At 38.7% G+C, this 12920-nt stretch overlaps 1 protein-coding gene across 1 annotated transcript in view; it reads right to left on the bottom strand.

The window, feature by feature from the left end:
• LOC122790839 (lipocalin-like) overlaps positions 1-11328 on the bottom strand; it is a 117431-nt gene extending 106103 nt beyond the window's left edge. Inside the window, exon 1 of the mRNA XM_044058478.1 lies at positions 11174-11328. Coding sequence (XP_043914413.1) covers positions 11174-11266 — 93 coding nt within the window. The 5' untranslated portion in view covers positions 11267-11328. The remainder of the gene's footprint in view (positions 1-11173) is intronic.
• Positions 11329-12920: the final 1592 nt, after the last annotated feature.

Genomic DNA, 12920 nt, shown 5'->3' with positions numbered 1-12920 from the left:
AAAGAGAATGAGCTTGTTTTTTCGGATTAAGAATAAGTTTTATGTTAGTGAACCATTCCTCAGCTAAGGAGAAGTTTGTGTTATGGCTTTTAGTTCATGTAGGGTGGGGGAGGCACATATAATGGTGGTATCATCTGCATATTGCACAACTGAGGCAGAGGGTGTGGATGAGGCTATTTGGTTAGTAAACAGTGAGAATAACAGAGGTCCTATGATGGACCCTTGGGGAACACCTATGCCTACTGGGAAAAGAAGAGACAGTTTCTCTTGCCATAGAACTGCCTGCTGATTGTCTGTTAGGTAGTTATTGAGACATGATATGGTGGAGGAGCTCATGTTAAGTGTTCTAGACTTTCTAAGAGCATACCATGGTTCACCATATTGAAGGCTTTTGATAAGTCTAGGAATATTGAGGATACTAATAGACCATTGTTTCTATGGTGATTGACAGTGTTGGTAAAGGAGAGTAGTGCTGTAGTAGTGCTATGGCAAGGTCTGAAGCCATGCTGGGATATGGATAGCAGATTATTTTTTAGAAGGTACTGCATTAGTTGGCAATGAACTACCCTTTCTAGTATTTTTGATAAAGGTGATAGGATAGCAATAGGGCAATAGTTAATAATTTCAAGGGACTTACCTTTGTGCAGAGGTATAATATGTGATATTTTCCAGGTATGAGGTACTTTATGTTCTGATATTGACCTATTTATGAGAATGGATACTGGGTAGGCTTTAGCTTCAGCAGTTATTTGAAGGAAGTCTGCAGGTAGATTGTCAGCCGCCATTGTGGTTGGTTTCAGCTTTTTGAGAAGTTTGGCAATAGTTTTGGTAGGGACTGGTTCCAAGGAGAAACTGGGGGAGTTGTTTGTTATACTGGTGTGGGTTGGGGTCTTTGTAGGTAAGGGACTATTAGTAGAATTTTGGATTTTGGCTAATGCTTGGACTGTTTCAGTAAAATATTTGTAGAATTGGGTGGGGATGTTTTCATGGTTATTTGGTAGAAAAGGGTTAGGAGTGGTGGATTTTCCTGGGTGCAGTAAAGTGTTTATGTTGGCCCAGAATTTTGGAGGGTTGGAGTATTTTTCCTGCATGGTTGTATGGTAGTTAGTTTTGTCATGTTTTACTAGTCTTTTAGCTTTGTTGCATAGTTCCAGATAAGTTTGTCTTGTCATTCTGGATTTTTGTTTCTGGAATTGTGTCCAGGCTTTGTCTCTCTCTCTCATTATGGTTTTAGTATCTTTAGTTAGTCATGGGGCATAGTTAGTTCTGATTCTAATGGTTCTGGGGGGTGCATGACAGTTTAGGACATTTACGAAGGTTGAGTTGAAGTACTGCACAGCATAATCAAGGGGTAATAGTTTTAAAGGAGTCCAGTTGCAACATGTTAGTGATTTGATTAAGTCTATAGCTCTGAAGGACTTTTTGTTACATATTACTCTGAGGATAGGTTGTTTAATGTGGTGGGATCGATTCCTTATTAAGTAGGTTGCTTGATGACCACTTAAACTGTCAGGGAGACGGCCTGAATGTTCAGCTAGAGTGGGGTCTAATAGCAATATCCAGTCTAAGATAGATTGGCGTTTGGAGATTTTGTCAGTTCTAGTGGGGTTAGTAATAATTTGGTTAAACCCATGGAGGTTTATTATGGGTGGAGGGATTATTGTTGGAACAGTCAGACCAGTCAATGTTAAAGTCACCTAATATAGTTTCATGAGAAAGGGAGGATGACATCCAGTTTAGTAGGTTTTCAAGTATGATAGTATTATTGCCTGGTGGGCTATAACCACCTGCAATTATAGTGCGTTTGTTGGAGTTCAGTTTTAATTGGCCTAGAATTAGTTCCTTGTCTTTTACTTCTTGGGAGTTACACTCAAGTTGTTCAAAAGTGAGGTGGTTTTGGAAAAGTATTGCCACACCACCTCCTTTTTTATTTGTTCTGTCTCTACATATGATGCTGTAGACAGGGGCACTCATTTCATTATGTTCAGGTTTAAGCCATGTTTCTGTTAGCACCACAATGTTTGGCTTGTATAGAGCTAGTAGGGCATGAAGGTCCTGGGTTTTGTTACGAATGCTTCTTACACTGATGTTTAAAAGGAGTAGAGATGAGGATGTCCTTAGATATAGCGGATTTGGTTGCTGAATGGTACTGTGGGAAGTACTGTTGGGTCCTGGGTAAAGATGAGTGTCCCCGCAGCAAGTAAGGTTTTGGAGGAGGTATTGATGGAGCTTAAGTTTGTGAAATATCCTAGTCTGTTTCTGGGTGGCTGGGGTACTGGTCTTGTACGTTAGGATATTGTAAAGGGAGGTGAGAGATTATGCAGAGGAAAGGTTGTAGGGTGATTATAGGGAAATGTTCTTCCTGTCTAGGACTAGTTGTGGAATCTGTTTGTCATGGTGGAGTAGACGTGGTATTAAGGTAGATGTAGTAGGAGGAGAGGAGTGACAGAAGGAGAGAGAAGATGGTTGATGAGGAATATAATACTTTTAGCAGGTGTGAGAAGTGTATATGACATGTTGAGTTAGAGGAGTAGGTAGGCTGTTGGAGTGATATTAATATTCAAAGTATACTGGTGGTGTTAGAGAGTCTGTTAGGGATGATAAGTGAGGTTTGATTGGGTAATTGTGAGATGGATGTGTTGGGGAGTGGTCTACAAACTATAAATTAAATTGAATTAGGGGTGGGAATGGGGGTAGGGTAGGGGAGTGAAGTGAGCATAGCGAACGGAGCATGGCAGCACACTCGAGTAGTTCTAGCAAACTAGAAGAGAAAAAACTGTCAGTAAGGCGGTAGAATAGTGTGTTATAGGGGAGAGTATGCTGTGGTTAATGTCTAGGGGCCTGCTTTGAATGTAACTGTGCACAAACTGAGCAGACTGACTGTTGCTAGGTTGAGAGCAAGGTTATAGAGGTGGATGGAAGGAGATTATGGTAGGGAAAGGTGAGAGTAGTGATCTTTTGAGTGGGAGAGAGGACAGAGGGATTCTATCAGTAAGAAAGAGGTCAGAGGGAGGACACAAACAGGTATGGATGTGAGGAGTGAGGCAATAGAAGACTGTAAGAGTATAGGGAAAGAACTAGCAGAGAACTTGGGTGTGAATAAGGTTATGAGGGAAGGGTGTGTGCTTTGAACAAGAGAGAAAACAGGGGTACTGGGGTGAGTATGCGCAGGGAGTGCTATAGCTGACCAAGGGCAATACCTTTACAATAGGGTACAATGGTTGCAAGTTAAGGTCTACACCAATTGGTTTTAGAGTGATAAGATTACTGAGTACACAGTGTAACATACATTGTACTTATACTGCACTGTTGCTGGTTAGGAATTCCACTGAGGGAACAACACATTAAGTGAGTGGATGGTCTTCTAGGCTGGTTGGGGTAGCAATGTCCTTGTTTGAATGGTATCAGGGGCGCTGTACTTAATACTGCACTGTTGCTGGTTAGGAATTCCACCGAGGGAACAATGCTCATTAAGTGAGTGGATGGTCTTTTAGGCTGGTTGGGGTAGCAATGTCCTTGTTTTGAATGGTATCAGGGACCTGGTCAGCTAATCACACACAACCTCACATAGGGCAGGCAGGATGGGAGAGAGCAGTAGACTGATTGTGATACCTTATTAACCACCTTATTCATAAAAGAAAGGTTAGTGTGCCAAGGACACCCTGTCCTCATGAAAGATCAAAAAAGGAGGACAAACCATAAGGGCCTGCAACTTGGACACCCATCTGGCAGAAGTAAGAGCTAACAAAAGAACAGCCTTCAAGAAACAATGTTACATGGAAGCCGAAGCAGCAGGCTCACAAGAAGTCTGAGTCAACTTTTCCGAAACAAAATTAAGATCCCAGGGAGGAGGAACAGGCTTCCTGGGAGGTCTAATATCAAATGCACCTTTAAGACATTGTTTCCCCTGAAATCTAGATGCTAAAGGAGGAGGAAAAAGGCAGACAAGCAGAGATAGCTGATAGGTGGGCCTTAATAGAAGAATAGGCCAAACCAGCATTGATCAACTCACACAAATAAGAGAAAACAAAAGAACATCCACAGTAAATGGATCCAGGGTATGAGAGAGAGACCAAATAGAAAACCTCTTCCATTTGGATAAGTAGGATTTCCTAGTAGTAGGTTTCCTGACCTCATGCAGGACTTGCAGCATGTCCTCAGGAAACAAAATGTCTATGAGTAATCAAAATCCTATCACCCACATTGTCAGCTGAAGCATGGGCAGGTTAGGATGGATGAGAGATCCCTTAGCTTGTGTGATTAGATCTACTCTTTGAGGCAACTTGTGATGACTACCACTGGATAGATGCAGAAGTAGAGTGAACCAGTGCTGTCACAGCCAAAAGGGAGTCACCAGCAAGAGTTTGAGAGCATCCTCTTTAATTTTTAACAGTACTTTCAGAATGCGAGGAAGGGGAGGGAATACATAAAAAAAAATCACGTTCCAAGAAAATAAAAGGGTGTCCATCTTTCACACCAGAGCACCTGGGACAATGGCACCAAATGGAGGAAGTTGTCAGTTCAGAGGGGAGGCAAAAAGATCCACTTTAATAGTACCCCACTGGAGGATAATATCCAGAAATGCATCCCTGTGAACCAACCATTCATGAGTTAAGAACCTGCTCAGGGAGTCTGCCACAATGTTCTGTTTGGAAGGGATATAAGCTGCCTGAAGATTCACTTGATACTTATCAGCAAGATCTTGTACCAGAAGAGCCAACCAGCAAAAAAAGTAAGATCATGTTCCTCCCTGTCAGTTGTTTGTGAACACCTTGAAAGGTCCTGGAGAAAAAAAGAGGATGAAAGGCCTGAAGAGCCAGCAAAAGAGCTCTCATCTCTTTGACATTGATGCGCTTCTTCTGTTGATGAGATGATCACACCCACTGTACATTTAGGTAGCCCAAAGTCACCCCCCATTCCATGTCTGAAGCATCTGTGAACAATTCCTGAGGGGAAAGGGGGGTAAAAAGAGATCCCTGGACTGAATCCACCAGTGACATTCCTGTCTGAGAAAAGTTAGAAGAGGAACTACAAAGTCTAGAGGATATGCATGTTGGAGCAACACTGACTTGAGAAACCACTGAAACTTTCTCATGTAAGTTTGGACAGAAAGATCATCAGAATGGTGGGTGCAATGAGACTTCCTGGTGGTAAAGGAAGCCAAAAGAAGAAGAATGTGAAAGAAAGAAAAATGATAGTTAAGGCCTTTGGAGGGGACAGGGATGTCAGCATTGGCACCATATGAATCCTGCAGCCCAGAAAAACATGATCCTGAGAAGGAGTCAGTGAAGACTTTTTGAAATTTATAATGAACCCCGGGCTCTGAAGAAAGGAAATGTCAAAATGAAGATTTTGCAAAAGGGTCTCTGGAGAGGATGCCTGAATCGATATGTCATCTAAGTAAGGAAAAATGTGGATCCCTTGAAGCATGCAAAAAACAATCACTGGAGCAAGACATTTGATAAACACCCTTGGGCTAGTAGAAAGGCAAAGGAGAGAACTGAAAATGCCAGAAAGCAATAGAGAAACACAAAAACTTCCTGAAAAGAAGATGGATTAGAATATGGAGATAAGCATCTCAGACATCCAGAGATACCATATAGGCCAGAGGGAGCAAGAGAGGAAACGGAATCTGAAGGGACTACATCTGAAAGGTAGGCACTTTTAGAAAAGTGTTTAGATGACAGAGATCTGAAATAGCTCTCCAAGTGCCCCCTTTTTCTGGGGAATAGAGATCTGAAATAGCTCTCCAAGTGCCCTCTTTTTCTGGGGAATAGAAACAGTCTTGAGTAGAACCCTTTCCCCTTTTGTGACAAAGGCACCTCTTGAGTAGTACTGAGTCAAGAGATTTTGAAGAACCTGAAAATCTGTTAGAAAGTTTGACATTTTTTTTTCTGTTCAATAAAAAGAATTATAAACAAATTAGAGGAGTAGCAATGGGGTCCGCTGTAGCCCTTGCATTTGCAAATTTGGTGTTAGGCTGGTGCGAAATGAAGATTTTACCTTTAAATAGAGATTATAGTAAGATAGTTCACTATAAAGATTTTTTGATGATTTTTTTTTTGTATTTAATGGAACCTGTAAACAATGTAGATTATTTATTGAACATCTTAATCTGGATTGAGTTTTTAAAGTTCTCTTTGGGAGAGAGAGGTATGAACGTTCATGTTTTGGATATTACTATAGAGCTGGTTAGGCAGTGTAAAGTATTTTGCAGTAACATCTTCTGAATATAGTTGTTTTCTAATGGCTACTTACATTATAGGAGTAACCATCCAAATTTTATTAAAAATTACATTCTTAGAGGAGAATTTATAAGAGCATCCAGGATGATTACTAGGGATACTAAATATGACAAAGAAGTTGAATTTATATAGTCTATTTATACAAAGAGGTTATGATAAGGATTTCTTACTTACAGTAGCTAAAGAAGTAGGTTCCAAAACAAGGACTCGTTGTGCACCTATTTTAGTTAAGACATTTGGCAAAACTGAAGACGAGCTGCATTTTAATGACAAACACCAGCTTGTTTTTTAGATATGTCTGTTGATAATTTTGCTATTAAAAAGCCATGTTTAATAACTTGAATATTATAGAGGGAAATGGTAAATTGTTAATGTATTTAGTAACTAATTATTTCTTCATAAAGAAAACAGTTTTAAAACATTGTTACAGACGGATAATAGAACTATTCTCCTGCCTTTCATTAACAAAACCAAGGGAACATATAAATGTGGTACATGCACAGTTTATAGATTTAGTTATGAAGGACCTTGCATCATATTACACCATTTAGAACAAAGTATTATGGTTCCCAGTAGATTTGTGTGCAATTCTAAGGGAGTAGCATACATTAGTTTGTTTGGGGTATCATGTTTTTATGTAGGTATGACTATGAGAACCTTAGATAAAAGAATAAAGGAACATGTATACTCAATCAAAACCAAGGATGAAAGAAATGCTTTATTTTAACATGAGTGTATGTAAAAAATATAAAAAAAATTCTATTTTCAGTGGTAGAACAAGTCCCATTAGATTTAAGAGGGGGGAATTATAAAAAATTAGGTTGAAATTAAAGAAACTGGCAAATCATATTAAATGCTGATCACTTCCTGGGGTTAAATGATGCAATAGCTATTAAAGGTTTCTCGAGGAGACATTTTGTGCTTCAAATTTATGTAAAGGTTTTAAATCATGCAATTTTTTAATTGTTTTTATACTTGGTCTAGGACGGCACAGTGGTGCAGCAGTAGCGTTGTTGCCTCACAGCAAGAGGTTCTCGAGTTCAATTCTCGACTAGAGTGCCTTCTGTGTGGAGTCTGCATGTCCTCCCTGCATTCGTGTGTGTTTCCTTTGGGTACCCCAATTTCCTCCCATATTACAAAGATATGTGCCTGGAGCATTTCTCCCTGGGCCTCTGCTGAAAATTGGCTGCCTTCCAAGTCGGACTTTCCAGTAAACAAATGTTTAACTTTTATTTGCTGTTAAATTGTGTATATAATACAGGTGGTTTGATTATAAATTGTTTCTGAAGAAGTCTGTTTAAGACAAAAGTGGTTAAGTAAATTTAGAATGTTAAACTCTTTCTATTCATTCCACTGCACCTTCTTTGTGGTAATTTTGTTAGGTTTACCACATATCGGAAAAGTAGTGCTTTACTGGATTTCTCTACTTACTGAATTAGCACTATTATTAATATAGTTTTCTGTGGGCTGAGGTGGTACAGCAGTTAGCATTGTCGCCTCACAACAAGAAGTTCTCCGATTCTCTGCTGGAGTGCTTTCTGTGTGGAGTCTGCATGTACTCCCTATGTTCGAGTAATGCCAAAGACATGCAGGTAGGTGTGAACGTGAATGGGCATGTCTTCATTGAAGGTTGGGTGTTGGGCTGGCAACTCGGCACCGTAAAAATCCACTGCCAATCATGAGCGGACCGGAGTTCTGCTGTGGCGACCCCTAACCGGGAAAAGCCGAAAAACTTTTATTAATGTAGTTTTCTGTATTTCAAGGCAACAAACTAAAACTTATCCTCATCTTCCAAGGTATGTAAAAATCCCTTGTCAGTGTTCTGATTGCAAGCAAAACAAAATAACAGATTTGGCATTTTGCTTGATACAGTCAAATATACAATGATAGGAGTAGCTACTAAAATGATTTTCAATTTTTAAGCAATAGAATTCTGCAGAGTACAGTATTTTTACACAATGTATTATAGAATGATTTTACAAATATTGGTATAACATTGTACAAAAAGAATACTGCTGCATTTCATAAAAAACCTCAATAGATAAATGTTTTTTTCTTGTGTATTTCATCATCAGTGTTGCATAGGATTTTTGGAAGATGTAAAATAATTCATTTATTTTTCCATCACATTTCACAAGCACAGGTGATTGATATTTCTGGCATCCTCACAAACCTTTCCATTTAAATAATCTGTACTTAACATCTGGAGTAGAAAATTACCAGATTAATTTCTTTAAAGTGATTTGTTGCTATTCTTATGTTGGTTATAATGCCTCTTTCTGTGGTTTCACCATAATCATTTCATGATTTACAGTTATTTCCACTTTTTTGTTATTTTACATTGTGTGATAGTTCACCTCCCTGTAATTATCTGTGGAATGGCCCCTGACCTTTGATGTCACTTAAGACATTCTACTAAGGCTGTCCGTTTCCTGCATGAAAGCAATTCTGGGGACTGTTTTTTTTTTTTCCTTTTCCTTTTTCTCTTTTCTAATGAAAGCATTGCTGTCTAAGTTATTGGCTTAACTTCTGATGTTGGAGTTCTAAATCCTTACAAGGATGACATTTTTTGAGTTCAGCCGGAAGTTCAGATGTCAGCAGTGTTGATATTGATGAGGCTGTGTGGCTTCCTCCTTGCTGTAGTGAAAGGCTTTTGGGAAATCAGGAATACTATGGATTCTGCTAGGATACAATGAATTCCTGTTGCTGCTGATTACTAAATGAAATGTATTTTGTAAACTGTAGACTGTATTACTTTCATTTTGTGGTCACAGTGTTATCACTGTTGATTAGCAGTGGTGCACTATTGTTTTTGTTAATGTTTTCAGTGGCAGTGAGTATATGGAACAATGTTTTTGTTTGCAGTGTAGGAGAGAAAGTTAGTAAATAGTATGGATCTGTTTGAAAATTAGCTATGATTATAAATTAGGAACAAGCACTGCTAGTGGCCTTCACAGTTGTCAAACATTGTTAAACACACAAACACCAAATAGCTCTTGGGCAAAGGAACTAATTGTTTTTCATTATTTTAGTTCTTCTGTTTAATTTTTGAAGAACATATAGTATGAAACTGTAGAACAGCTATGTAGTGTAGTTTATTCCTAAAACTTTTTGGAAGATGACACAGACTGGAATGATATACTGTGATATCCACATGTGAGTCATGTATGAAGCATGTATCGGTGATGCCTTAAACTTGTGTGTGAAAAAGCTCAGTCATGCATATTCTACAGTGTTCTGGACAATTGAGAGAAATGCTCATCACAGCTAACGTTAAATCTTGGCTTAGATACCTGAAAACAATACATACATGAGTATTCCCACAGAAAGAAAACAACATTAGTGCCATTTTTTAAAAATGAACTGCAATAATCATAATGCTTCATGCAGTATAACACACAGAACCTGTTTTACTATTGCGTAAACTTATCAGTAACTCCTTGAAAAAGTGCCATGTAAAATAGTAAAACACCCAGTGCAATATTGATTAGATTGCACAACTGAATGGGAATATATTAAAATTGTTTTTATCCAGTGAAAGTTGAAGCCCATGAAAAAATAGGAGCAATTCTCTGAAAAAAACTTTGGTATTTCCAGCTGTACCCTGTTATAGCTAGTTGTACCCTAACATAGCTAACCTAACATGAGATCATGCTGGAGGGCAGTGTTTCAGAAAAATAAGTCTCAAAATGTCAAGTGAAGCTTGATCTTGACGCACACCTCCCAACTGTACCAAATTACTCTGTAAAAAATGAGTTTTGCGGTCCAAATAATGGCACCCCTTCATTTCTGAATTTTTTCCAGCTTTGTTTTTAAACTTCTGCAAGGAACGGAGAGTTAGTTTCTGTATGGCATTCTGCTAGCCAATGAATGGAGTTGCTGAAACAAATTTTGAAGAGCTCCGGTACTGTTTCCACTTAGAGAGTATCTGTGGGACAAATTAGTAACAGTGACCAGATAGCTGAAGTTGATTGTATACATGTTATAGTGTAGATTGTTACCCAAGTGTTTCAAATATAGTAAAAGGGGTTCCAATCCTAAACTCTGAATTTCCAAAAGCAGACAAAAGCAATGCAAAAAGAAAAAAAAATGCCTGAAGCCACAAGGGTGAAAACTCAAATTGCAATAATTTTTTGTAGGGGGGGTCAATCCCCCCACAACAGTGAAGTTAGATATACCAAGTTCACAATCACACAAACATGAAAAAGGTAAAAATCTCTGAAAATGAATGAATAATTTTCTGTGCAGACACAGAAACTGCACCAGTGGTGATTTCAAATAGTGATGTGTTAATCCTCTGCATTTTGTGGATCAGGCACATATTACTCAAGGAACAGGAACTTGGCAACCTGCCAGTTAAGATATTGTTAAAATTCTGTAGCACAACTCAATACTTAGTGATCAAAGACTGTCAACTTTGAATTCTTGAATGCTGATGTATATTGAGAACCAAATGGTTACTTTAAAACATAGTAGACTTCTTCAAGAGGGGTCACTGGGGCTATGGATGAGGGGAAAATGGTGAATACTGCCTGCCTTCACCTGGCCAAGGCATTCTTTACAATACTCGCTCAAGATTTTGAGTTTTCCCTGGGGTGTAAGGCATTATGTAATATGTATACACAAAAACCAAGATGACTGATTGCAGTCTCTTATTAAGAATTACATTTGTGCATAAAAACAGTCCGATTAGTCAAGTAACTATTAGGTTAGTATTTATTGCCCTGAAGAATTGGTAATTTTCAGCAGAAATAGTGAAGCTGAAGCAAACTAGTGTTCATTATTTAAATATAACATCATGTATGATAGTTGGAAAAAATTGAACATGCTATAGCCTCAACCTATTACCAAATCTTAACAGTTCTCTTAATTCAGTATCTTCCCTTTTACAAACAAATGTTAAAGTAATAACAGAGATTTTTACTTGCCCTGTTCAAGTCAAAGTCTTTTTGCACATCAGTGGCACCTGCATGGGTAACGTAGAGGAGAGTCAGACTGATGCACAGAACCGTGGCTCTCATTTTCTTAGCTGGGTTTATCCTTTGCTTACTATGCCGGCAAGATAGTAAATAGCAAGAAATAAGTGCAAATGGAGCTGTATTTATTAAGCAGCAGAAAACGCTGAATATGACACAATCGATATCATGGTAAACACTATGTAGTGCAATGGCTTCCATATGTAACCTATAGTTTGGCCTTGACAATATTATTGATTGGCTTCAGACTGAACTCTGTATGTTCTGACTTCAGAGGACCATAGTATAACTTGTTTGTTTAAGTGGGGGCCAACAGATGTTCTACTAACACTGTACAAATAACCTTTATACGGGCAGCCAAGGGGTACTAATGAATATACAGGCTATGGCGTGCTTATTTGCTGAATTCAGTGCTGCAAATTCCTAAAATGTGCACTTGAATATACTTTTCAAGAATGACAGTCATTTTAGTTAGCTACAGCAAAAAATACAATTTAGATGCATGTGAAATACAAACTGGTTTCAAATAATTTGTTCCTTGTAAAATTCTAGTCAGTATCCTGGTGGAATGTTTCAACAGTGGAGAGAGCACAAACTGAGATGCTGCAGTTTTAGCATCAGGGAGAGTATAACTGGGGAATGACATTGGGTATCTCAGCAGAGATAAAGAAGGAAATTTAAAAAGAATATTAGCCATTGTTTGAATTTATTCATTGCAGGTTCTTTATGTTTTGAATGACACTGTGCCTCGGAGGTGATATTTCTGCTTTATACTTAAATAGGTGTATGCTAGAATTTGTATATTTCCAAATATTTCACTTCTGTATGAACATAGTGTTTTTTCAACATTCGCTATCAAGAAAGAGAAATAAAGTAAATGTCCCCACACATTTCCTGCCTCATGTACCTTGCAGGTTTATGTAAGCCCACACCTTCTTTTTTTTTTTTTACTTTCATGCATTTGCACCCTATAGGTGCACACACCTTGCAAATACATACAGCCTTTACCCCCTTTTCTAGCTAGGTTTTAAAATCTGTAGCATGTGGGATGAGACGACAGATCACTAGAGAGCCTGCAAGCCTCTTTTCAGGAACAAGTATGGGATTGCTAGATGTCTCAGATAGTGGGACCTTCCCACTTGTTCTGGTTACCATTTTGATAAAGAACCTCTTCAGTTTAAATTTTGAATCATTATGCAGTTATGTGCTCTTTTTTGCTGAGCTGCTGAAGGAAGGTCAGAGAACCAAGGTAGCTTGTAAAGAGAATTAATTTTGAAATCGTAAAACAGATGAAAAGTATAACAATGCTGGTAACAAATGTAGTTTCAATCAAGTTCATTTTAACTGAGCTTTAAAACAGCCATTCATTCTTTCACACTGACCCTTCTGACATTGCCAACATCTTGGCTGACAGGTTCAGTGCAACCCCCCCCCCCCCTCACCACTTACAGGGCCTATTACCATTCCAGGGGATTGTATAAGTCCAATTATTACTGATACGTTGGTTAATAAGGCTCTATCTAAAGCTAAAAACACTGCCTCCATGGGACCAGATGGTGTCCCAGGCTGTGTCATATGCAAGCTCCAAAAGGAATTAAAACCACATCTTAATACCCTGTTCGGTCTCAGCCTCTCCACAGGATATGTGCCCAGAGAATGGCGCACGGCAACGCTGGTCATGCTACACAAGGGTGGGGCC

Source organism: Protopterus annectens, chromosome 16.part0 (assembly GCF_019279795.1).
Source record: "Protopterus annectens isolate FY-2018-M chromosome 16.part0, PAN1.0, whole genome shotgun sequence".
NCBI classification, from domain to species: domain Eukaryota; kingdom Metazoa; phylum Chordata; order Ceratodontiformes; family Protopteridae; genus Protopterus; species Protopterus annectens.
The sequence above is the reverse complement of the archived record's forward strand: the minus strand, read 5'-3'. Positions and strand labels throughout refer to the sequence as shown.